This window comes from Mustela nivalis, assembly GCF_964662115.1.
Source record: "Mustela nivalis genome assembly, chromosome: 5".
NCBI classification, from domain to species: Eukaryota; Metazoa; Chordata; class Mammalia; order Carnivora; family Mustelidae; genus Mustela; species Mustela nivalis.
In genome coordinates this window covers 67037529-67065103 of record NC_139024.1, presented here as the reverse complement: position 1 = coordinate 67065103, position 27575 = coordinate 67037529, and the positions used below count along the sequence as shown (strand labels likewise).

Sequence of the window (27575 nt, the reverse complement as noted above, 5' to 3'; positions counted from 1 at the left end):
TCCTGAAAGCAATATTACACTGTATGGTAACTAACTAGGATTTAAATAAAAAGTTTTAAATTTTTTTTTAAAAAGAGAGTGATGAACATCAGTTAATGCAGTGAATTTTTTTTAAAACATAAGAGCTGCTATCGTATTATAGCATCATAGTAACTAATAGAAAAATGTATAAGAATATAGTAAATACCTAGATAGTAACCACCTTAAATATCTATTCTTAGAACTAATGTATAGTGGAGTAGTTTTGGAGAAATTAATTCCAAACATTCAGTTAGACTCAGGCAATTTCTCTGTCACTCAAATTGTCATTTTTTTAAAACCATGAATTGAGGTGAAACTGTTATTTTCATTTATAATTCGTGATCAACTTGGTTAAGAATAATTATCTTGAAAGTAAGATTTTTTTACACAGTTAATTTTTATCCTTTATATTTAAAATTACAGGTAATGCCCCACTTTTTAGAAGATTTTATTTATTTGTTAGAGAGAGTGTGCACAAGCAGGGGGAACAGAAGAGGGAGAAGAGCAGGGAGCCTGATAGGGGTAGGAAGAGGGAGTCCTCAATCCTAGAACCCTGGGATCTTAACCTGAGCCAAAGGCAGATGCTTAACTAACTGAGCCACTCAGGTGCCCCCATAATGTTCCTGTTCAGTAGCTTTTAAGTAGTCTTACTTCTCATTTTTTATCTTTGGGCTAAACTGAGCCTTTCTGAGTGGAGGTAATCCTACTTTGTTTATTTCCTATATGGAAGAGCACAAAAAATGAACTAGTTCTATATTTATTTATGTTTTTCTACCATTTTCATTTCCTACTGAAGAAAAGGGAGGACTTTAGTATTTTCAAAAAATCTATTTTGCAGAAATATTTGAATTTTAAAATAGGAAAATGAATTTTATAGAAGTAAGTTCTTCTCTCTCTCTGCCTGCCTCTCTGTCTGCTTGTGATCTCCATCTGTCAAATAAAAAAATAATAAAAATTAAAAAAAAAAAAAAAAAAAAAAAGAAGTAAGTTCTTTCCATCCTGATTAAATGATAGTACCTGATGTAACTCTAAGATAATTGTTGAACTGAAGAAATCATTCAGAAAACTTTTTAAAATGTCTCTCACCATGTCTTAGCCTATACATTTCAGAAGTTGACATAAATCCAGGTACCCTCCCTGTCCATGTCATGCCAAAAAATCTAAACTGTTTTGAGTTGTTTTCAAAGGCATGGAACCCGGTTATGCAGAATCAGCTGTTTTCTCATTAACACTTATTTCTCTAAGAATGCATTCACTCAAAATGGGGCTTTTTTTTTTTAAAGATTTAATTTATTTATTTGACAGGCAGAGATCACAAGTCGGCAGAGAGGCAGGCAGAGAGAGACGCAGAAACGCAGGCTCCCTGCTGAGCAGAGAGGCCGATGTGGGGCCTGATGGGCTCTGATCCCAGGACTCTGGGATCATGACCTGAGCCGAAGGCAGAGGCTTTAACCTACTGAGCCACCCAGGTGCCCCAAAATGGGGCTCTTTATCACTGGGGTTGTTTGTTTTATAATGAAGGCAAGAGTAAAGGGGTCTTTCTGATAATTTTGCCTGGGCCACAGATTTCATACCATGGCGCAGCTTATTGTTATTTGGGGAACAATAATGTATGTATGTCATATTCATATAATTTATATTTGTCATGTTTTTATTTATTTATTATATTAGAACCAATAATTACATGGACATGTGTTTGTATATAGACATAATTATATATATTTTACATATATAACATTAGGCCCAGTTTGCCTGAAGTATTACTGGGTCTTGCTACTACGTAATATTTTCCTCTCAATATGGTTTGAATTAAAGCAGATGTTAAAGGTAAAACAAACCTTGAGGTGAACCCCACTGATAACTTCATAGCTTCTGTTGATTTACTGGTAATTTTATTGAAGTTCTTGCTTTAACACAGCAAAAAGTCGCTCGTCTGAAACTAATTTGATAGTAAGAAACCAAAATGTTTGTACTTAATCCTTTGATCAGAGCCTTCTCTTGAAAGTAGAAGTAGCATAGTGCACTGGAGGGTACTGGACTTGTATCAAAGGACCTGAATTTGAATTTGAGTATTATTATGGTGGCTATGAGAAAGCTGTTAAATATCTGAATTTTCAATTATTTTTCTCTGTGCAATTGAAATATTAACTGTCTCACAGGATCAAAGAAGAACATGTGTAGGTGACTCTAAAAAACACTGTCTTTTTTTTTTTTTTTTTTTTTTGGTAGGCTGGAAAATGCATCTGTAGAGGCGTACTTCTAAATGAAACAGCAGAAAGAAGTCATCCATTTTCTTTTTTTTTTTTTTTTCAGATATCTTAGTTTTTACGCATTTGAAGTGCCAATTGTGATTAGTGGTAAGGAGGAAAATGTGAGCACTACAAGAAAGGACAGGGCAAAATTGCTTTAGAGTGAGTGGTGGAGAAAAGTCTTTGAGAGAGTGAAGTGTAAGCTGAGATCTGAAGGGTGAGAGGCAACCAATCCTTAGAGAATGGGGGGAGAGCTTTCTAGGCACTGGAAATGTGAATGAGAGGCATTGGTAGGAGAAAGGATCTTTTTCGTTTTCAATAAACTGGACAGAAATCCATGGTAGCTGGAATATAGTGTCATGGAGAAGAATTGTCTGACCTTAGATTTAGAAAATTGTATAGTTTACAAAGCACATTATCTCAACCAGTTGAGATACCTAAGACTTTGGGTTTTTTGTTTGACAAATATAGACACTTTGGGTTAAGGAGGATGACTTGCCCAAGGTTACCTTGCCAGTAGGTGAGATGAGATCTCTAGCCTCTGACACCTAGTCCTGGGCTCTTTCTGCTGTGAAAATCTCCTGGCTGAACATTTTTGAATATTCCTGATGCCCAAGGTTATCATTGTGCAATTTGTTAATGAACTGAAACCCTAAGAGGTAGTCAGAGTGTGTGGAAGGACAGTTGTTCTTACATAAATGTCTTGGATTCTTATATTGGAATCATAGTTTTCTGTTTTCTCTACTCTTGGGTTACTCTCTCACTTGATGTCAGCTATTCTTTTTCCTTTTTCTTTGAGGAGCTGAAATATAGAAGTTAGCATATTTAGTTTCTTAGGGGAAATTTGTCCCCTTTGTGGAGATTTCCCAGAAACAAAAAGCCCCTGTGGGTATCAGGGATGTGTATTGACCAGTACTAGGGCTCTTGTTGTCCTGGAGTACTGATGAAGATGATCTATTGGAAAATAAACTCCCCAAAGCAATCTAGACATATTGTTCCAGTCATCACCTTTGCCTTGGAAAAGTCTCATCATTCTTATGTCAAAACAGGGATAGCACTTTAGAGGTGTTATCGTAGGGTGGTAAATGCCTTCAATGAAAGGAGACTCTAAAACAATTTCTCCTATGCAAATCAAGTCTGAGTCTACCAAAGGGAGCAAATGCCAGAGCCACAGGTTATGGCTGCTAAGTCTAGGGATTCTCAAACTAAAATAGATAATGTCAGTGATGGTGATCTTGCTGCTTAATACAGATCAGTGCATGAACTGAACACATTAAATGTTCATTTGATTGAGTCCTGAGCAATCAAAAATGAAATTAAATGTACCTCATTTACTAACATGGGGTTATTCTTTTCTATGACCCTAGATCTTTCCCTACTCCTCTACCCCAACTTCAGCTTCTTGAATTAAAAAGACAGTGATGAGGCTGAGTTTTCTATCCTAGAGGACCCAATTGTTACCCATACAAATGTTGTTTAAAAAATACGTAACATGCTAGGAAACTATGGGGAAGGGTGGAACATAAACTTTTATGGACATGTTAGATACAGGTGCTCAATTTACCAACTTACCCATCCATGGAGAAAAGGGATACCTGAATTCAGCTAATGTGGCTTAAGGAGGGTTTGCAATAGAGGAAGGAAACTAATAGACTTTGGTGGTAGATCCCATTGGCCACTCCAGTGTCTTCTAGTTGTGGGTTCTGTTACTGAATTCCTTATTATACTGTGAATGCTTACAAAATCCACAGGGAATTCTTCTGATCTTGAAGAGCTGCATGTGCAGAGGCACTAGGATGTTTGGGGCCTCACAACCCTAATGACCCCTTTTGAGCTTCAGGTCTCTATGACTTTGCTCTTTGGAGCGTCTGGCAAAAGGAAACAACCTTCATAGGGTGGTACCATTTCTGGTCCCGCCACATCCCTGATATGGATACTAGGTATCCTTTTGAGTCAAACTGAGTGCTTGGCCCATGTGACTCTTCAGTCTGATATTTATACTTCGAAGTTTATCAGTTCATATACAGAGAGTAATGGGGTAGGAAGGGCCTGACAAGCCTCAGTGGCCAAATGGAAATGACATGGTCAGGAATGCAAGCAGCCTGACACCAGCAGCATCTTAACTTCACATGAAAAAGTGTCAGCTCTTCCCTTATGGAAACTTTATCTCCTGACTCACAGGAGGTTTTTTTAAATGCCTGGGCCCTGCTCATTGATGGATTGGTTAAATTGAAGCCTAATTCAGTGAAGAGGGGCTGCTGTGACTTTTCAGGCTCAGCAACAGCTGTGCAGAAAATGCCTATTGTTTCTGCATATTGTCTGTGCAGCATTTGAGGTAGTCCATAAGGGGCTGGTCAGTACTCCCTCTGATGAATCTTGTTACATATTTACTGTCTGCCATGATGTATTTGTTTGGTTTGCCACTTGAAAAACTACCAACTGGCAGATTAAAATTGTCCCTCTGGGGGCACCTGGGTGGTTCAGTCATTGGGCATCTGTCTTCAGCTCACGTCAGGATCCCAGGGTCCTGGGATCGAGCCCCGCATCGGGCTCCCTGCTCAGCGGGAATCCTGCTTCTCCCTTCCCCACTTCCCCTGCTTGTGTTCCTGCTCTCACTGTCTCTCTCTCTCTCTCTCTCTCTCTCTGTCAAATAAATAAATAAAATCTTAAAAAAAAAAAAAAGTGTCCCTGTGGGGGCACAAGCTGTGGAAATGGTTAAGCTGTCAGGGTCATTCATGAAGCCTTTTATGGTAAGGGCCTGTTCTCTGATAAGAACCAACTGGATTCAAGCTGCTGGTTCAGTGTATACCCAGACTTCTGCCATTACTACCTGGATTCATTACTGAACTGGACATGCAGCAGACCCACAGTCCAAGACTGAGCAGCAGGAGGTGAGGCACTTTGTTTCCAAGAGGAGGGACTGGCTTGGAAACCTGATGACTCATGCTAACAGTTGACCTCTTTGTCTCAGTGAAGGGGGGACATATTTTTCAGTGGTTTATTCATGCCATTTTAGAAAAATTGACTGCATTGGGTCACCTCTTGGGATGTCGACGGGACCTCACTAATGTTGACAGTTTTCCAAGTTATGGTTTTGCTGGTCTATTCCAGTTAACCAATGCCAGTCACACCATTGTGGTCCATGAAATTAATCTATATAAGTCTGACTGTGGTTCAGCTTCTGTCACAGAAGCCAGGGCAGATAAGCAATTTCAGTGGCCCTTCTGTGCTCCCTGTCGTCCAGAAGCATTTTACATGGCTGACCATTGAAACAGTCTCCTTAAAATCAACTCAAAAGATTTATAACTCTGCCTCTCTGAACTCCTCTGGTTCACATACATTAGTAAAACAACTTGGTTACTGAATCCAGCTGGCCCCAGTTTCAAGTCATTTTTTTGACCACTTCCTGAGTTATGAGAAGGATGGAAGGGGTGAGAGGTTATACCATACTTTATATTTTGAAGATTTGGGATATCATCCTGACCATTCCTAGATGTGATGAGTTTAGTTCCCCTCATCATCCTGTTTGGTATGCCCTCTGGCTGTCAGCTTGGCCAAAAGGGGGAAGAGAAGATTCAAACTTGTATTGGTTCAGCCACGTAAAGTTTCTTGTTAGATTGAATTGTTCTAAATCATAATGATATTGATCATTTAATTAATAAACTGCTTGCTGATTCTTCCCAGATATTGATATCTCCCTTGATAGTCTGAATAAGTTTTATAAAAAAAGCTGTGGTCCTCTTGCACTTGACCTTTATGGATGAAGGTGTGTATAATAAGGGGATGATTAGAAGAAGTTGAAGTGGTAGCTACTAGAATATGACATGATTTTGTGGTGAGAGGGAAAAGGCAATGACTGAATGCGTGGATAGAAAACTTGAGATCTGGGAGCTGCATTGATCCAGTAAACAATGATGTTTTTGGTCTTTCCTAGCCATTCTTGGAACCTTCTTCTTCTTCTTCTTCTTCTTCTTCTTCTTTTTTTTTTTTTTAAATATTTTATTTATTTATTTATTTGTTAGAGACAGTGCACAAGCAGGCAGAGGCAGAGAGAGAAGCAGGCTCCCCACCGAGGAGCCCAATGTGGGACTCGATCCCAGGACCCTGGGATCATGACCTGAACTGAAGGCAGTGGCTTAACCGACTGAGTCACCCAGGTGTCCCTTGGAACGTTCTTCTTGAAGCAAACTGTCCTAGTGCAGTTCTCCCACTGTTAGAAGCACCTTAAATGCTCTAAAAACCCCTTTCTTTCTGAGGGCTTTATGTGTATCTTAGAACTGTACTTGTTTTTTAGAAGACTTTTATGTTAGAGATGTTGTAAGAGACTTTCAAGTATTTAAAGACTGTAGATCATACACTTGCCAAATGTGGAACTCCTTCCAAAATGAAGCTACCCTTGGTCACTCAGGAAAGTTTTATGGAGGAGTAACTGACTCATTATTTATGTGTGCCTGTGGACAGTAATCCCTGTCTAGTTAGAAAAGGTGGTATGAAATCTATTCCTGATTTTACTTGAAGTGATCAGTAATACCACCTCGAACCTGGTAGTTTTCAGCCCAGGCTCAAATCACCGGCCAGGGTTGTTGAGGATGTTCAGAATTGCCCGAACGTTCCTCTCGTGGGGCTCACTGATATGTGAAGACTGGATGGAAAGGTCAATACAGAAGCTTAAGAATAAAGTCAGTTGGCTTTCTGAAGGCTAACTTTAATGGTTTATGAGATTTGTTCAGCTGATTTGGGCTAGTACTCTGGGGGCCAATGTTGAGGTTAATTCTTCAGGTTGGTCTAATTCTACTGCATAGTTTAATTTAGATACAGAGTTTGAGGAAAAGGAGGACCCAGTGACTCTAGTTTCTGGCTTTACTTATGTGGAAAATATTGGACAGTAAAGATAGGATTGTTGGAGTAGTAAAGAGCCTAGCACTGGACATATTAAAGTTTGATATGGCTGTGAGACATTTATATAGAGATATAAATTAGAAGAATGTGAGAGTTTGAAACTCAGATGATGGATCTCAGGAGGTGATGAAAATTTAAGAATCTACAGCATACGGATGGCATTTAAGACTTGAAAATACATGAATTTTCTAGGAAAGAAGTACAGAATTTGAGTGGTTCAGGGAAAATCAAGCATTTTGCCAGTAGCCCCACTTCCTCTTCACCACCTTCACTCCTTCAAATTACCCACTTGGCTCCCAAATATACTTGAGTTTGACAGCCTTACCAGAAAAAGAAGGGAGATTAATCAAATGGCAAATATAATTACCGCATTGATTACTATATGGCATTCTACCATGGCATGGACATAGTTCGCTAAATGTTTATTTTAAAATAGGTTCTTAGGTATTGAATTTTGTATTCTAATATAAATACCACATCAGTAACTTAGCTAAGGAGGTGGTTATAGTTTGTGGTGGCTGTTTAGTTTTGATTCCATATGGCTTTTCCAAACTAACAATTTGGGAGTTTATTGTACCTAGAGACATTTGAAACTGTTTTTCTCTCCCTTCTCAATGATTTTTGGGCTGTTGTCAGAATTAGGTGATTGTACTTTTGGTGTTCTTTTGGTCTCCCACGTTGGTGCCATTTTATCTCTTGATTTTTAATATCATTCCTTTGCTCTGCTTACAAAGCTGTCTTAACATTGAATCAGACATTAATGAAGAGTGGCAAGAAACACTATAAAAGAACCTCGAGGTATTTTATAGCTTTGGAGAAGGTGGATGCTTGACAGATTACTAGACAACGTACAAAAAATGATGTTATGGGGTGGAGAAGAAAGGAAGACTGGGGAGACCCAAAGCACCGACCTTGTGCTCAGACTTTATGGAGAGTCAGCAGGGCCAATGTGAAGGACATACTTGTAAAACTGTAGTCCCTGATTTATTTTCTTGATTTAAAAAAATATGTGAGGGGCACCTGGCTGGCTCAGTAGACTGAGCATCTAGTTCTTGATTTCAGCTCAGGTCATGATCTCAGGGTCAGCGGATTGAGCCCTGCTTCCGCTATGCCCTGGGCAGGGAGTCTGCTGGAGATTCTCTCTTGCCCCTCCTCTTCTGTCCTTTCCCCTGCCTTCCCCAATCTCTCTCTCTCTCTCTCTCTCTCTGGTAAATAAATAAATCTTTTAAAAAATTATGTGATTTACACTAAACCTTTGAGTTGTTATGATTGACTAAACTCATCTCAGTTCACGTGTTATTTTGAAGGATATTCATGCATTTAACAACTAGTGCAGCTGCAGAACTCTGTAAGACACTGCTGGGATGTGTCAACTGTCAGCAGTTCATAATAGCTTCATTCTTGTGTCAGCATGTGGGGCAGGTCCTCACTGACCTCACTTAAGTCACTGACAGGTAGTTTTTGGAAGTCAAAGTGTTATTTTCAACATTTTAAAATAAAAGGGAAACCAAGCTTCTACCCATAATACGGCTCTCCTGGCTTTTAAAGATATGTAGTTCCTTTGATTTTAGTTATTTTATTAACTCAGTAGTACCTACAGGATACTTCATAATAATTAGCATTGATTGACAGCTATCTGCTTGATTTTAAGTGTGGGTAATGGAAACAATTATTGTTAAATGAAGTATATTTGATAGATAACGCCTCAAAAATATGTGGTTTGCATTGAAAAAATAAATACTGTACTATTGAAACTCTAAGACGGAAACTTTTGTTTCATAGGAGGAAAAAGGGATACTTTGAAGTTTATTGGGGCCCCTGAGGGGCTCAGTCCATGGAGCATCTGACTCTTGATTTTGGCTCGGGTCATGATCTCGGGGTCCTTGGATTGAGCCGTTCATCAGGCTTTAATGTTCAGCAGGAAATCTGCCTGAAATTCTCATCCTCTCCTTCTGCCTCTCCCCATCCCCTGTGTGCATGCACGCTCTCTCTCTCTAACGAATAAATCTTAAAAAAAGGAAGAACGGTTTATTTGTTTGTTTCAGTTCATGTAATTAGTTGGTAGCAGTACATTGGGACTGCAAGAGCAGTTAGTAAATATTGTTAAAAAAATCAATAATATGGGCGCCTGGGTGGCTCAGTGGGTTAAAGCCTCTGCCTTCGGCCCACATCCCTGCTCAGCAGGGAGCCTGCTTCCCTTCCTCTCTCTCTGCCTGTCTCTCTGCCTACTTGTGATCTCTGTCTGTCAAATAAATAAATAAATAATCTTAAAAAAAAATCAATAATGTAATTTTCTGCTTTAAACAATGTAAAGTAATGGTACACCAATTAGGAACACTTTGATGACCTAATATAAGCTGAGTTAAAGATTATATTTTTCATCAGAAAGATTGTAGTTATTTGTTCTCTCAAAGGGTTGTAATTACAAATGACATTTGTGTTCATGTTCATAGTTGCCTTATTCATAAAGTTTTCATCCCATGTTGCTCACTGACCCTCTTCCTCATGGGCCCCCATGCCCAGACTGGGGAAGAAGATTACCATCTAGCCAGCCTTCTTTAATTCATGAAGAACTTATTTTGTGCTTCTCAGAGGTATAGGTACAGTTCTCTGGGTATCTAATGGAGCAGGAATTGACATACATTTTGCTTCAATGACTGTTTCTTGAGCTCTTCCGCATTTAGGAAATACCGAACGACTTCCACTCCTTAAAGGAAGTAGTCATTTCAGAAGCCTATTCTGTTGAAATTAAAAACTCTAATGTCTACCATAGTCCCTATGAAGCTCTAACTACTTAAGCTTTGGCTGCACAGCTGACACTAGTGATCCAGCCATGCTTGCAACAAAGCACTGGATCTGCCCAAACGAGGTCTCTAAAATAATTGATCAGCACATTTTATTAACTCTGACAGAGCCAGGCAGCTCTCTGTCCAGAAAGAATTGCAGCGGCATCCAGACCTGGCCTGAACGGGGGCTGCAGGTGAATGGTTCAGTTGGTTTACAGTTACCCAGTTTCCCAGCCTCAGGGACGGCTGCCAGCAGCCAGCCCCACGGGAAGACAGCGCCCTCTTCAGGTGCCGAGAGCACCGGGCTTTCTGGAGCTCCTCGCAGGCCCGAAGCAGGGGGTGGCTTCTCAGTTCCCACACCACCAGTCAGCCCCATTGAGCTCTTTACCCCTTGGCTATCGGTCTTTATTTTGAAAGGTTGGCCTCACTGGTATTTAGAGTCACACTGTATAAAGATCAGGAAAAGTGGAAGAAATCATCCCAGAATTATGTAGACTAAATTGGAGGCAGTAATTCCCATAATGCCTGTAAAGGCTGAATTGAAATATTGTAGGAGGGACTTAGCCAATGAGCTTAGTTTTTGGAGATCCACAGGCATGTTTTTAAACGGCGAAGGGATGAAAGTTTCATAATATCGTTTGCTCTAAAGGAAACTTTTTTGTTTTTTTTTAATAAATTAGAAAGAAGGGAAACTTCAGTGCCAGAGAAGGGGCTTAATCTGCGTTATCCTTATCTCTTGTATTTAGCTCTTTGTTTTCATTAGAATTCAACATACTTTTTTTCTTCCTTGGTAAACATAAAAGGCTTTGTTTTAGAAAACATTTTACATGAAATGATGACCTCTGTGCAAAAATTTATAGTTGTGATCATCCCATCCTCTACCTCAAATAAAAATACAAAAAAAAAATGAATTAAATAAAAATGCCTGCAATTAACTTCCCACTTTGTCAGCAAACATATCTGTGTGCTCAAGGGAAGAAGAAAATGTTGTACTTAATGCAGAAATGTAATAATGAAAGTAAAATTTTACAGGACTTCTTCCCCAACCAAAACAAATGAAATAAAATAAAAACCCTGAAAGGAACAAAAACCAAAATGCTAGTTTGGTCATTGAATAACAATCCTCATGTAATCCTTGCTTAAGTGAGTACCAGTCCTTCACTTGCCAAGACGTATTTCTTCTACCGAAATGTTTTGCTTTAAAAGAAATTAAAGTAACATTTGATTTTAGAAAATTTAATGCAGGGATTTAACTCTTCGAGTAACTATACCAGTGCGTTGTGAGGACAGCAGGTTAGGAGCCTAGAAGTCAGGGTAAAGGCGATCTGTTTCCTGTATGCCCACTGAAAGACAGGTGCTGTTGATGGGGGTGACCTCTGGTGGCAAGTCATCTTACTATAAACAGAAGGGCGTGGAAAGCCATTGGCTGGAGCCAAGAGTGTTTACTCTCCAGGTGTCCTCCCAGTTAACCTAAATAGCTACACTGCTTCTGGAGCCAGAAGATTCATGCCAGAGCAAGGTGTTTTTAAGGCTACCTGGATGTTGGTTAGAGACCATAAACCTTTCAGAGTATTGTGTAATCCTCGAACCAGGTTTCATTCTACTCATACTGGAGAGTGAAATTTATTGGCTGTTGAACTTCACACACACACACACACACACACACTCATGCACACACAAAACTTACTTCCAAATAAAACTGGAATTAGTTTCAGGTTTTTGGACTTGAAATGAGGTAAGTTGTATTTAACTTTTGATTGAGACATTATAATGACTATTATATGGTATGGTAAGTCCTACATTTAAATATCAGCAGTTCTTTCTCAGAGAAGAATGTTAATTAAAATAATTTGTTTGGATTTTTCTCAGTTTTAGCCCAAGGATAATAGAAGAAATATATACATAAAATGGAGGAAGTGGGTCGGTATAGAGAAAATGTCCAATGTGCCCACGCTAAGATGTTAAGAGCATTTTGTTTTTCCTTCATAAAATGTAATAACATTATGTTAATGCTAGGAGAACTGCAGGTGAAACAGTAATTGATAGTAAGTAGATTACATTTCATTAAAAAATACTAATAGTGTATTTCAAGGAGTTTTCCCTGATAGCTGCATGCTGTAGGATTTTAAAAAACATAATGCTATCTCTTTAAATGAAAAATTTTCTTTTCTGGATACTTTTTGTTTTGAAAGTTTGTGCTAAATTTGGGTTTTTCTTTAGATTTCAAATGCATTCTTCTCAAAGATAAGTGTTTACATTTTTTTAAGAGAACAAATGTTTCCCTCTTCTTATGGGATTTTTCCCCTAAAATTCTAATAGTAAAATCAAGTTTAACTTCTTTAAAAAATCTTAACTTTCTAGTTGGTTTTACCTTTAGTTGATTGTGCCATTGAGTGGGACTTTGATTTAGAACCTTGATGTAGAAGCCTTTGATATGCTTTGGTTTAGATTATTTGAATATAGGTTTGTCTCTTTGAATCTCATGAAGAAAGAGTGTGAATTGCTGTTTTGCTGCATCAAGGGGCTATGATGTAGTAAATTGTCAGAATAACTTCAGTATCTAAAAGATTTCTTTTATTCAAGACAACTGAGGAAAGTTTTGCTCTGTTAGTACTGTTTTATTATTCTTGTGAGAAAAACACAATTCAGGAGGAGAAAATATTCTCTAATTCTAAGTGTCTGTGACCACTGATTTACTGCCAGAGTTAGATTGTTTAGGGAACCTGTTTGAAGAGAGAGAGGATGAATTATCACAGCCAATAAGTTTTCCAGTTTGGTTTCCAGGGTCTACTGAACATCAGTCAGCACTCTCCGGTTTCCTGCTCCTTTCCTTGATTGCAGTTATGATTTTCTGAAATCCTGTCTAATTGAACAATGATGCACTACCTTCGTTTGCTTTTTGAGTGTTTGTTTTTTCACCAGAAGTTTTCTAAACTACAAGAATATTCCTTAATCAAAAATGGTGACAGAAGCAGATACCAATAAACTATAATGCTTTGTGTTAGAACTTGGGAAGAGGAAGGGAGGGAGAGAGAGAGGGAGAGGGAGAGAGAGAGAGAGAGAGAGAGAGAAAGGGAGAGAGAGAGAAGAGGAGGGAGGGGGAAGGAGGAAAAGGAAAACAGAGAAAAGTCAGTTTTTAAAATCTCTCCTTTGATTTTTCTCTTTCTTCCTCCAAGTTCTTAAAAATTACTGTTAGAATTTTCAAAATCGTAGGATCTCACTTTTGCAGCATGCAGCCCTCCTGCAGAAGGAAGGTGGTTGTGTGTGTCTGGGGGCAGTCTTACATTTTGCTTTGGGGAAATGGTGCAAGCCAATTTTGAAGGTAGCGCAGCTGTTGAAGGAATACAAAAGCCAGATGACTTCATAAGTGTGTATTGAGGAAACCAGGATAAATTGTCCTTAGAACCTGCTCTCACAAAGTCATTTTAATTGAGGTCAAAGAGGAAAAAATCGTAAGTATATTTCAATTATTTATTAGGTTTACTGAGAATGAGACCTTCACTACAGATAGACCTAATCTATAATTCCTTTACTCTTTAACCCTTGTGTTTAACCACTGTGTAGATCCATTTTACTTTGAAACTGCAAAGGGTGCTCCATTCCTTATGACAGATAAATATTTAGGGTCAGAAAAATTGTGAGATTACATGACTAAATTCTTACTTCCATGTAAGGAATCAACTTCTATATTTCAAAAAGGCTTAAAATAAATTGCTTAGTTTTTACTTGAACTTGCACAGTTAATAGGAATATTTCTTCTTATCATATATTTGTATGTGTGAAATGTTTCACGTGAAACTGTAATTCAAAATGTTAATTTAATTTGATAGAAAATCTCAGACAGCAATCTTATAATTTTTTTTCATGTGTAAATTATGTCACAGTCTGTGTTTTATTAACTCTGCTAATGAGGATTTTCATTTTAGGATTAAAACTTAAGGAAAGGTGATTTATTAGCTTTTTATAACAATGCTTTGCAAGATGGATTTAATATAAAACTACATTAGGTTTTAAATGTTAGGTTAGGTTTTAAAATGTTGTTAAAATTATTTAAAAAAATCATTAAAATGAATAATGCTACAAATATATTTTTTCTTCTTATATATAGTTCAGTTAAAAAATAAAAAACTTGATGGCACCACCCTGGGATTTTCTCTTTAAAAAAGTTGTCATTTTAATGGGAGATCAAGAATTTAAAATTTCCAGGATTTGGAACTATAACTCTTTGTTTACTTTTATAAAAGCCAATATAAAAGTGCCAGAAATATGTACATTATAGGTAAATGAATCTTCAGATTAACCTAGAGATATATGCCATTCAATTTAAAATTGCCTTTAACATTTTATTATTTATGTTCTCTCCATCAATTTTTTAAAGTCAAAGGATTTTTCAGTTATCCTTAAGTTACTGTGATACCTTTGGAAACATTAAGAGAGTTTTTATATATTAATTGAATATATCATTTAGAGTTTACATATTTGGTTCAAACTAAGAGATTTTAACAGAAGCTTTTACTAAAATTATTACACATAAACTCTACAATTATATATTAATAAACCAGATTATCTCTATATTATTATTATTCAAATTGAAAAGGTTAGCTATCAGTTATACCTATTAGACAAATGATGTTTGGTATACTAGAGTATGTTACAGAATGATTGATATTTATGCTGCAGAACAAATGATAGCTAATCTATGCCTGTGGCCAAATTCTTTTGAAGTTTCATGGCTGAGATGAGCCGAATTTGTTAAGTGGTAGAAGGCTGCGTTGTCTGGGGGCCTGTTGTGCGTGGCAGGTCATGATAAATGGGGAAGTTTTTCTTAACCTTGTGGCCAAAACATTCCAATATCTAAAAAAAAGGCGGGGGGAACCCCAGAAAGACACAGAAGACATTGCCAAAAACATTAGCAAGACTTCTCTATGTAGGGAAAATAAGGTCAACTCTTAAGATTATTTTTAAAGCATTATTTGTGTGAATTCATAAATCTTCGCTTGAATGGGGGAAATCTAAGGCTAAAAGATGTTTATATTTAATGTAGGTGGAATTATTACTTCTTGGTACATAAAGGAAATATATAGTAAAGTCAGCAATTTAAATTTAACACAGCGGCTTCTACCAAATTAACATTATGCTCCTTAAGTGCTAGTTCTTGGTTTAGAATTGAATATTCCACTTTCTTTTCTTGTTTTAATACTATCTGCTTTGTGACATCCAGGACTGCAGAGAAACATGTAAATATGATATATAAATGAGACCAAGATCTATGGGTAAATATCTCTTAGGTGTTTATAGTACACATTTGTGAGAGGGAAAAAAAAAAAAAAAAGAAAAGAAAAAACAACCAAACCCTTTTAAGACTTATCTATCATATTTAGACAGAGTATCATGGTTGAACAATCTAGTCTTGCTTCCAAACTTGGAAGGGGGAAAAAAAACCCATTCATATGTGCTGTAACATGATACGTTAAGGCATCTTATGGTTCCTTTTGTGGCATTTTAAGTACTATGTTACCTTTGATATAGTCCCTGTTGGGTAATAATGAAAAAACATACCATTAGAAGGAGTTTGAAATTTTCCTGGATATTTCATACAGTGTATGTGGAGTTTATGGCAGGTGACAAAGAACACTGGCATAATTAAGGCGAGAATGTGCTTCCAAATTCTAAAAGCTTATGAGGTCTGACATTTGATTTAATACTTGTATGCTGTACATATATAATTACGTTTTGCTTCCCTGAGTCATTGTTACTAAGTTGCATTTTAAATATATCCAACCTTGCAATGAACTCTCAAATAATGCAAACGCTATTGTGACAGTTGAAGTTGATGAAGAGTTATAGCCTATAGGATTTTTTACTTTTAAAATATAATTCCTCCCCAGTGGGTGATTTTGTATAACTTCCCTCCCCCAAACCTGGGTCCTGGAAGGCCCCCTGCTTTCAAGACCAGAAATCAAGTAAGATCTTGCCCATGACAGTCCAATACCAGAGGGGTAGAATAATTTTTACTTCAGGTTTTTGGTTGTGGAGTTTTACTTATTAACACTCTAACCCTATTGTTCTTAGTAGATATGATTATTTTGTTTAGTGTTGCAGTTAAAAACAGAGCATTCAATTGTATCTTTGTATTTTATATATGTATTTTATATATGAACTGAAGTGGATGTAAGATTTCCAGTTATGTTGTAGAGTTCCTTCACTTTGATAATAAATAAATAGCTTTGGGAAAATAAAAAGCTTTGGGCTTTGGGAAAATGATACTTGGTGTTGCAGGGGAGAAGCTTGGGGAAGCAATGCTAAAGAGCTTGAAAAGAGATATGCTAAGTAAAGGGAAGAGTAAAGGAATGTTCCGAACTCCATGAGAAGGATTTTAGAAATGTACACATTTTAGAACCGCGGGGTTTTTGTTTCTAAGAAAGAGTGACACCTTATAAAAGTAGATTTAGTTTATTAGAAATTAGATTTTTATGAAGTCTGTCCCTAAGACTTAATTTTTTGACCACCATCTGGCAAAATGGCATTTTATTTTATGTTATTTATTTATTTTATTTTTATTTTATTTTATTTAAGAAGCATCTCAGTTTGTGTGGGCATATTAAAACAGTGATATATTTTTATAAACTTACATAACAACTTCTGTGTTCCAAAGATGTTTTTATGTCTTAAGTTTTTAGAAGTGAAGAAATGAATTGTAACATATAGAAAAATGTAAAATAAGTCTTGTTGAGAAATGTGAGGACATTTCAGTTGAAGCCAGTTTAGATAGTGTCTAAGTTTCATTTGTATGGGACTACTAGCAGAAGAGCAATTCTATGCTGATCTTCTAAACATAAATTATAATCTTGGTTGTACAAATAATCACAGATTACCTCATTAAAGTATGCATCCAATGCTAAGTTTTGGAGTAGTGTTCACTTGTAAATAGCATATTTATAAAATGCACATATTCTATTTGACTATTCCAAGTAAGTATTAGAATAATTTTTGGCAAAAGCCTCCATAGTAAAAATTATGTATTTTGTTGAACATTCCAACTATTATTATTTTGGCTCAACTTTTATATTTTCTTAGTTATGTTATTATATACATTCTGAAGTAAAATAAAAAAAAAAACCATTTTAATTCATATGTATTTAATTCTACTAACCTGAGAACAAGATGATCTGAGGAAGCCCATAAAAGTATCAGCTGGTTCAACTGTAAAAATTTAAATGTTTTTAAAAGGGTAATCTAATTAAAATGTATTTAATGAGAGTATAAGTTATATTCCTAGAATACAGCTGGAATAATTACAAGAAAATACTTTTTCATTCCATTATATAATTTGCAGTTCAGATATAACCAATTTTCTAAGTATTAGAAAATATGAGAAATGTCAAAACAATTGATATTTCAAGCAGTCTCTTATTTTCACTAAGTCAGAACCTAAAGGTAACTGAAGTTAGATACCTATTCTGCTTTATTGGGCAATTATTTACAACTTTATCCAATCCAGTCATAAAATACATTTTATAACATATACACTGATATAAGACACTGGGCACTGACAGTTACGATATTTGTATAAATACTGTTTATTAAGTCATATTTGGAGTTCATTCACATTTGAAATACAACCATAGTTGACAACCTAAATTTTTGTTGTTGACAATAACTCTGCATCACTTTCTGTATTTACAAAGATTTTTCCAAACAATAATCTATAATAAAATTTGAATTTGGAGAATAGATTTTATTTTTATGCATCTTTTTATCCTTTTTTTTCCTTAAACATGCTTCATTGAAATCTAATTTATGATATTTCCTATACAGTTCAGTGGAGAAATAAAGATCGTCTAACACACCATCCATAAAAATATGTATAATGAGCTATTCATTGAATCAGCAGACTTTCGTCTCTGAAGTTTTTATCTTGGATTTATAATTGTAGAGTTGATCCTTTATTATCACTGTATTGTATATTCTGAGACTCAATCATTAAAATTCATTTCAAAACAAAATGAAGTTACAAAAGAGGTCTTTTTAAAATGTCATCATCTATTATTCCATCCTTTTTTTATTATCTTTAATGTTTCAGGATTTATAAACATCAAGATTAAGTAGAAAATAATTGGGATAATTGGCTCCAGCTTTTTAAGAAAATGGTAGATGGGATAAAAGAAATTTGTTCTTCTTTGCAATTTTTTAAAATGAGTTAATTCTGTTTTTCCTGAGAAGACTATAAGCTTCTCAAAGGGTGTAAGTGGTTAGAAAATAGGAAGAATTTGAAAGTGTTTTTTATTCTTGAATATAATAGTCATAATGAAAAAATTCTAGAGATAAAATGTTCTGCATTTATTTTGCAGACATTGAAACTGTTGATGACTCTCAATACCAAATCCTACATTCTTTACAATTCATTTGAAAAGTACAGTTTACATTCCTTATATACATACAGCCTGAAAAACTGGAAGGGTGCTAGTATTATAATTGTCTAGCTATTGTAATATTATGAAGCAGTGTTCTCTACCTTTTATTCTGCTTTCTCTTGGGACTTACCACTGACATATTCTTTGTTTACCTGTTCTCAGATTCATTACATGTTGTCTCCCCTAGAACGCATGACCCACACAAGCAGGTTTTTTGTGGGTCTGAGTCAGTTTTGTCCACAGAAAGAGTGTGCATGCCACATATGTATTTTCCGTTTTTTTAGTAGCTGCCTTAGAAAAATAAAAAGAAACAGGGGAAATTATTTTACAAACCCAGTATCTCTAAAATATTTCATTTCTCAATATAAAAAATACTGAGATACTTTACATTTTTTTCACATTAACTCCTTGAAATCCTGTGCAACTTTTACCCTTCCAGCATATCTCAGTGTAGACTAGCTGCACTAAATAGTGAAAGGTGGTTAGAGGTTACTCTGCTGGACTCCTCAGCTCTGGTCCGTCTCCATGCCCAGAATGGTACCTAGTACACCCCAGTGCTTTCAGTTAAAGCGCTGTTGAGTTAGCCACTTCTGATATCTCAGATGTAAAACACCAATAGAAGCACACAGGACCTTTTCTGCAGTTGTTGCGGTGTTGGTAGGGGCACTGGATGCTAGAGGTTTTTGGAAAATTTCTTTAAAGCTCCATTTCACTTTGCTTATTTGGACTTTAAATGTTACCAGTGCTTGATAAAGACAGGGTACTTCAGTAGCCCAATTTAAAAGATTCCTTTAATGGTTGATGTATTGTAGGAAATAACTAGTAGGTTCTTTACAAATTTTTCCATGGGATGTTAATTTCAACTCTTAGTTTTAAAAAACCTGCTAATAGCAAACAGCACATCTAGCACAAGAGAGAAAGAAAGGTTTGATGCATAGTATTCAATTCTAAATCCATCCCTTTTAGTGCTAGCTGTAGAACACTGGACAAGTTGTTTAACCTTGTTGAGCTCTAGTCTCCTCTTTTGTAAAAGGAAGATTTCATCCATCACACCCTTCTTCATAGATTAAATGAGATTGCATATATACATAGTCCAACACAGTGAGTGGAAAAAAGTAATTGCTTAATAAATGACAGCAATTGTTGTTGTTATGATGCAGTAAAAATTCTACTTATAAAGCATAAGACATTTTTGATCTTCATTTTAAACATGTAAGTAGTGTGTTTATGAATTTTAGGTTCTTTTTTTTTTTAAGATTTTATTTATTTATTTGACAGAGAGATCATAAGCAGGCAGAGAGGCAGCAGAGAGAGAGAGGAGGAAACAGGCTCTCTGCTGAGCAGAGAGCCTGATGTGGGGCTCGATCTCAGGACCCTGAGATCATGACCTGAGCCGAAGGCAGCGGCTTAACCCACTGAGCCACCCAGTCGCCCCGAATTTTAGGTTCTTAATGTACTGGTTAGAATGCCTTTATAAATCTGGAATTGAATTTTCCTACACAACTTGCCTCCAGATTAATCTTCCTGATTCTCAGTATTCTCATCTATGAATTGGGAAAAAATAGTTTCTACCTAAGCATTATGCCTGGCATATAATAAACACTTAAAACTTTTAGCTATCATTCATTCATTCATTCCAAAAATTTGGTGTTTTGATATTTTTATGTGGATTACATACTGAATAGTTATTTTCTTAAAATAGACTTGTAATTGTTTTTTATTTTGCTTTGATTTTGCCTGTACTTTTATAACGTTAAGTAGGGTAAAATTTTCACATTAGTGCAGCCTATTAAACGCATTTATTAATGTTCTTTGTCTTTTTCCTTTTGGCATATTGTTTGTTCACCAACTTGTGTGTCTTATGAAAATTAGGCCTTGATTTAAATTACGGGCATGAAATTCTTCCTCACTTCTTTGCCTGCTTGTTTCTACTTTTTTCAAAAACAAATTGAAAACTTAATTGGTGATCTCTGAAAACAGAAGGTTCTATATATTTTGTGAGGATATTCATTCTCCAGTAGCATACCTACTTCAGCAGCCACATTTACTGAGGTGTTGCTGATCTCTCAGATGGGAGGGTGTGTTCAAATTTAAACTATCCATTTGCCTTCTAGTTCCATGATCAAGACACAATCAACATATAAGTTACCTAATGATTCATTCACTTTTCCCAATCAGTTCAGAAACAAGACAGGAGGTTTTAAAGTATTTTATTTTATTTTATTTTTAAGATTTTATTTATTTATTTGACAGACAGAGATCACAAGTAGGCAGAGAGGCAGGCAGAGAGAGAGGAGGAAGCAGGCTCCCTGCTGAGCAGAGATGCGGGACTCGATCCCAGGACCCTGAGATCATGACCTGAGCCGAAGGCAGTGGCTTAACCCACTGAGCCACCCAGGTACCCTGAAGTATTTTAAAGAAGTTATAAGTTAACATCTTTTTTGGTCTTTGGTATTATCAAAACTTCTTTTCGAGGACAGATTCGAAGATCAAGTTATATTCATCTTGGTACTTTGCTTCAATCAGTAATAATATTCCGTCAGTTGTCTCAGAAGTATCTGTCAAAAACATCTTCTCACCTCTGTCCTCATAGCTCTTGTTTTACTTTGGGTTGTCACTATCTCTCACCAATGGCTTGAAATGTGTTTCTCTTATTAAACTCGTATTTGGGGAGTGTCTGAGTCCCTTTGAGCTGCCATATCAAAACACCACAGACTGGGCAGCTTAGAAACAACAGGAATTTATTTCTGGTGGTTCTGAATGCTGGAAGTCCAAGATCGTGCTACTAGCGTGGTCATGTGAGTAGGGTAGGGAGCCCTGTGGGGTATCTTTCACAAAAGCATCAATCTCATTAACAAAGGCTCCAGCCTGATGGCCTAAGCACCTCCCAGAGGCCCCCCTTCATAATCTCCAGGGGTTGGGATTCCAGCATATGCATTCTGGGAGGACACAAACATTCAGACCGTAACAGTGAGCTTCTTCTCAAGGCTAGGGGTATAATAATGGGCAAGACCAATGCCATCTCTGCTCTTATGGAGCTGAAGCTCTCTCTCCTATTGTATTAGTCTCTACAGCCTTCACTTTGCCCCGCTTCTACACTATCTTCTACATCATCTCTCCCGAGGTTGTCTATTAAAACTCGTCAATGGTCTTAAGTGCCCAAAGATAAATTCTGAATTCTTTGTCATGTGTAAGGTCTTCTTCATAATAGGATTCCTCTGGCACATCCCATGATATTAAAATAACTTTTCTCCAGATTTAGTCTTTGAAGACTTTCTCTTTTTAAAGACTCATTTGAGAAGTCACTTCCTTTGTTGCTCTCCCCATCGTCCTTTGACTGGGCTAGATTTTCCTCTAAGCGTCCATAACACGGTGCGACCTTTCCTATAGCAGTCATGGTATTCCAAATGTTATTTTTCCCTCATTGGACCATGGATAAATGGGTGAAACCCTTAAAAAGATCACTTTGTCGAATTTATAGCTCTAGCAATTTATGTGGATAAAGAATATCTATATCTACTTCAGTCTTTCATCATAGCTTGAACTATGAACCTGAGACTCAGTGGGTAGTAGACAGTGAGTAATCAGTGGATGTGTTCTTTGCCATCAAAATTACTATTCTGAGGCTAAATTAAAATAATCAGAACTTTCTGGTTAATTATTTAAAGAACGATGCTTTATAAAAGCCATGAGTTTTTTTGTTTGTTTTTTTTTTTTTAATCCTTTGTTTTTTAAGCCACAGGAAGCTTATCTGGTTCTGACTCTTGCTTTGGAGTTTGCAAGTGTGGTCTGGGGCTTCTTCAGCCAATCCCAAAATCTAGTCATCATAGTCTTGAGGAAAGTAACATTGACTTTGAGGTGATTCTGCATATTCATTGGACAGTTCATGTAGTTTCTGGTGATGAATCATATAAAATAACCTGGTGGGAAATAAAGGTTTTGTTTTAGTATACTACCCTTATAGCTTTTTTTTTTTCTTTTTGGACAATTTTTAGTGGGCATATGACTTTTTTGGGTTTTGTAAGAAATTTTGTTTATATTTTAAGAAAATTATTCATTTTTTAAACTTTTTTTTCTTTTAACTAATTCCTCTTGAAGATATTTCTTCACCCTTCATCTCATGGTGCTGAATTCCATGTTAAGAGCATAGAAGCTGCTCCATGATTAGACAGGGACGATAATCTCTTTGCTCATCAGTTTTATTTTCCTATTGTATAAATGTATACACGGGATACAACAGAGAGTGAGGTTAATCAAGCAAAATAATTGATTTCCCAGATGATGAAAATGTCTAGGCTTAGAAATTAAAGCAAAACACATAGGTATTTGAAAGCATAGGAGTTTTTGTTTTGTTTTTTTAATTGTTCTTCTGAGTCAGAGGAGGAGAGAATTACTTTATGAGCTGGAAAGACAATACTAGATCCTTAAAATTCAAAACTTACTCCTTTTTTCTTTTTAAAGATTTTATTTATTTATTAGAAAGGGAGAGAGAGAGCATGAGCAGAGGTGGGGGTGAAGGGGCAGAGGGAGAGGAGCAGACAGATTCTACATTGAGTCGGGACCCTGATAACAGGGCTTGATCCTAGGACCCTGAGATCATGACCTGAGCCAGAGTCAGACACTTAACCAACTGAGCCACCCAGGTGCCCCTCAAAACTTATTCTTAAGAGATGTCATTTGTGTGCCCAGGGTGTATATCCAGTAGACTTATTTTTCACCTCTAAGCTTCGCATTAGAATTTAAAATGCCTTGGATTCTGTAGGTTGCATAGATGGACCCTCATGATTTTAACACTGAGAGTGTCTAACAGTGGACTTGTAAATGTGTATTGTTCATGCTCCATATTAACTAAGGAATTTTTAAAATTGAGTCTGCGTATCATATACCATTTAGCCCATAGTGATCAGATAAAGTTATCTGTTCTTGAAGTTAAATTGCGAAAGACAGTAGATTAGTGCTTTACTTTCTTTCAGAGAAGGTATCACACACTGTTGTCCAGAAATGTTTAGTCCTAGAAGTCCTAGAAGCACAAGTTACTTTCATTCCTTACCTTTTGTGGGCCCAAAACCACTAAGTGGAAATACAGTCTGCAAAATATATGTGAGAAGTCTGTGAGCCCTGCTGAGACTTAATTGATATGCTGAGAAATATATAAAGCATACAGCCACCGGATTGAGAAAATGAAAATTAATATGTGAATGTTTTAGCTCACACGCTGCTTTGCCCCCAGAACCTGGTGTTTATTATTGTGCACTGTGGTAGGGGACAGAAGCAGTATCAATTGGAAAAACATTTCTTCGTGAATTGAGAACAGTATGGCTTTCTTGTTCCTAAGTGGGAAACCTGGTTCTTTGGTTTCTTTGTTCCTAGTTAAGCTAGTCCCAAGCCATTTCAGCCGAACATTTTACATACTGATGGCGTCTAGGGAAGTGCCTGTGGCCGTCGATCTTGGGATAATGAAATCTGCTGTTGAGCCCCGCATGCTGCCGCTGAGAAGTGTGGGGATTATTTTCTAGAGATCTCGGTGAGCAGAGCTGTATCTGCTTCATCAAGTGTGTGAACCTGAGTGAGGAAGTTTTCATATGAGAATAACTAGGCCTCTTTTCTTACAGGTAAAGAAAACGTGCCCAGACCCAGACGTTTCAGAAGCTCAGAATTCCAGGTACTGTAAAATGGAGGCCGGGACTCCACTAAGGAAAATGGCAATTGTGGAGAACTAACTAGTAAGATGTCATACTCCAGATACAACCGTGATTTGAAACGTTGAGGTTCTTTAAGAACTTTTTCTTCATGAAAACTGCATGTCATGTTGGCTACAGGACTGTTAGCCATAGTATGAATAAAGAGGATTCCAATTGAAGTCAGCTTTAAAGAATGATAATAGACATCTTCTAGAAATACTTGAAAGCTTCTTCCCTTTCCATTTACTCTATGAGCTCAGCTACATTTTGCTTTCTAATCTTTTCTTATAAGATTAGAAACTGAGTAACTTTCAAATCTCTGTTTACCATAAAACTATAGAATTTCTATTTTTTTTTTAATAAAACATTGCTAGATTTTGAGAATGCTGTCAAATTGGAAAAATCAAAATTGACTTGACCTTCTCTTTTGGGTTATTTGGAGCAAGTAGAAATGATCCAGTAAGGTGGTCAGACCACCACATACAGGAACTTCGTGCCATTTCGTTTTTTGTACTTAGATTGAATGCCCCAGAGATATTTTCAGGCCTACAGATTTTTATTTCAAAATCCAGGTTTGAATTTTAAGAAGTATTATAAATACCATTACAATAATAAACATAACCAGGATATGATATTAATGTTATAACTTAGCTTATTACAAATTTGTAATTAATGGTGAGATGGGTCTTATTTTTTTTGTCCTCCCTCCTTGCTCCAGTGTAGGATGTAAGAAGTGATTCTCTTGATGTAATACAGCAATACAACATCTAAGGGAAATGTTTATGGCCACCATATATATTTTTTTTGGAGAACAAGTATATATTTTTTGCCAGCATTGACAGTTTGAATAACTCTTTTCTCACTTTATGCAGTATGATTTTCCTATAGTTAATTCTTATACATCTTATATTAAAATGATTGTAAATGGTCTTTTCTTTTGGACCATCAAGAGTATACAAATATGATACAAGACTTTTTGACATTTGTTCTTTGACATTTTGATCTTTGTCCTTCATAATTGGATATCAAAATATAAACAAGTAGCTTATCAGAGCATTAGGAAATGGATGAACCATTAAAGGTTTTCCTACAAAGCAGAGTAATTCCAGGATGCATGGAGAGAAGGAAAGGTCTAAACTCTAATCCTTGTGGGCATTTCCTTCCTAATCATTTTGCTGACCTTTCTGAGTGACCTACCTATGATTTGTTATTTAAGTAATTAGGTAATTTTTGCAAAGCTGATCTTGAAGATTAGTTTTTTTTTTTAAGAGGCAATATCATCATCCTTATTGATATTTTATATCAAAAATTTTTCCCTTAAGTCCACTCAGGATTTTTGGACATGTGTTATGCTTAAATAAATTTTAAACAAGCATAAAGCCACCAAACTGGTTGTGTTCACAATTGATATCAGTAACTTAGAGGAAAAACAGAGAATTTTGAACTCAGTGTATTTAAACCAGAATTAGATCATTCTCTTTTATCTAGCAAATCCCAGCTTATATGACCTTAAAAGTATAATTTTGTTTCTAAGGTAAACTGTGGTTATTTTTAAGAGACTATTTAAAATATATTTTATTTTATAATATAGACTATATTTTTATATTAATATATAATGTATAATATATATATTAATTGAAAACTGCCTTTATTTCCTGGAAACCAAGAGATGGTTGGTCTGGTCTTGGCTGGTCTCCTCTTCTAACTTCTGGTGCAAGGGACAGTCTCCCCACTCTGAAAGTGTCAGTAACATAAAGGCATGACTATTCTTGGCTTCTCTGTTGACTCCTAGCTAGTAGGTATTAGAGTGCTAAAACTTGCACTTAGTTAAAGCAATGATGGAATATCATTTTGCACAAATCATTTTGCACAAAATATTTGCATTGTGCAAAATATCATTTTACACAAAAATGATACAATAACTTACTGAATAGTCAAAGCATCCAAGAATGCCAAAAATAGTATTTATTGTATGCGTATACTGAGGTTCAGTTTTATCACCTATTAAACACACACATACACACAGACACCAGGTAGCATTGCTTTAGCAATATATGTACATGGGTACATTCTTTGGTGCTCATTGTAACCACACACCTTCCTGTATTCTCTTTCCCTCCCTCTCCTTCCTTCCTCCCTCCCTTCCCCTGTGTGTGAGAGAGAAAGAGAGAGAGGGAAAGCGAGAGAGCCCTGGGATAGAGAAAAAAGGAGAAAGAGATTGATCGATTCAGTTTGAGATTTAAAGCCTGGGGCTAGATAATTCTATTCTAAACAAATCTAAAGTAAAGAGTAGAGCTCCAAATGAAACACTGCATCAGCATAAAATGCATGAAAGCTAGAGACCCATGGCCTTATAAAGTGCTGCCTCACTTGGAACCTAAAGCTAATATAATTCATTTATTTGGCTAGCTTTATAGTGTGTTGGTTTTGGATTTGAAAAGATTAGAATAAATGTAGATGGAAAGTGTTTTTACAGTAGGGAAGTAATTAAATTGGGTGTGGAGACTTGGTAAGGAAAATTCTTAGGGTGACATATGTGTATCAGCAAATTCTTTGTCTTGCTTGGCTTTAATTCCTCTTTTGGAAAGAAATGTTTGGGCTGCAGATGTGACTGGTAGATTGGGAAAAAGAGACTTTAGCAACCTATGTCAGGAAGGTAAAAATGTCTTCTTAGAAATAATATTATATGTATACACTAGAAGTCAGAGATTAGGGACTATATTTTCTCAGATTCCTAAAACTATATTGAACTTGATGTCATATGGCAAGGGATATAATGTGCTTCATAGCAAAATTGACTTTTTTTTCTTTATTTTTGCTTTCCTCCTGTTGTGATTCATGTAATAGGATTGTTGGCCTTTGTTCCTAAAACTAATATTGACTATAAAATGGGTAAGAGAGAAAACTAAAATCCATATTTTTTACACATTTTCTCTTATCCTAAAATTGTCTGTTACTAGATAGACGGCCCCAAAACATGAATGGAAATATCAATTTTATGTTGATTTTTCCCCTGTATAGATGGTGAATTTATTTGTATGGATTTGTGCCTCTTTTGAGTCTTCTCTGAAAATACATGTATCTTGTTTAACTATACTATAATGAATAGATTATGGAAAAGTGAAGCTAATAGAAATTTCTATAAGTCTCACATATTTTTAACTTTACTACTTCTTAGTTCTTTCTGATAAGAGGTGAGGAAATAATTTTTATTTCATTCTGTAATTGCATTTGTAGCAAATATCCTGTATGCAAATATGGCTCTATGTCAAAATAGTCCTCATGATAACCTGAACAATTTGGTGGGATTTGGCTTCCCTTCACTTTTTTCCTGTTTGGGTCACAAACTCATACAGCATTTTCACCAAGAAGACCTCAAGAACACAGAAAGGAAATAAAACTCAAATCCAGAAATTTTGTTTCCTACTTCTTCTGTTAATTCTGGAAATACATATTTTGGTGAAATTGGCTGTGTGAAGTGACTTCTAGGAAATAGATCTGTTCTTTTTCTCTCAGTCTGGCCAC

At 36.1% G+C, this 27575-nt stretch overlaps 1 protein-coding gene across 4 annotated transcripts in view; it reads left to right on the top strand.

Moving 5' to 3' along the window:
- Positions 1-27575, top strand: part of EYA4 (EYA transcriptional coactivator and phosphatase 4) — a 271340-nt gene that overhangs the window by 117961 nt on the left and 125804 nt on the right. For all 4 annotated transcript variants that reach the window (XM_082730719.1, XM_082730717.1, XM_082730718.1 and 1 more), the window contains exon 3: positions 23982-24031. In XM_082730719.1, coding sequence (XP_082586845.1) covers positions 23982-24031 — 50 coding nt within the window. The remainder of the gene's footprint in view (positions 1-23981; positions 24032-27575) is intronic.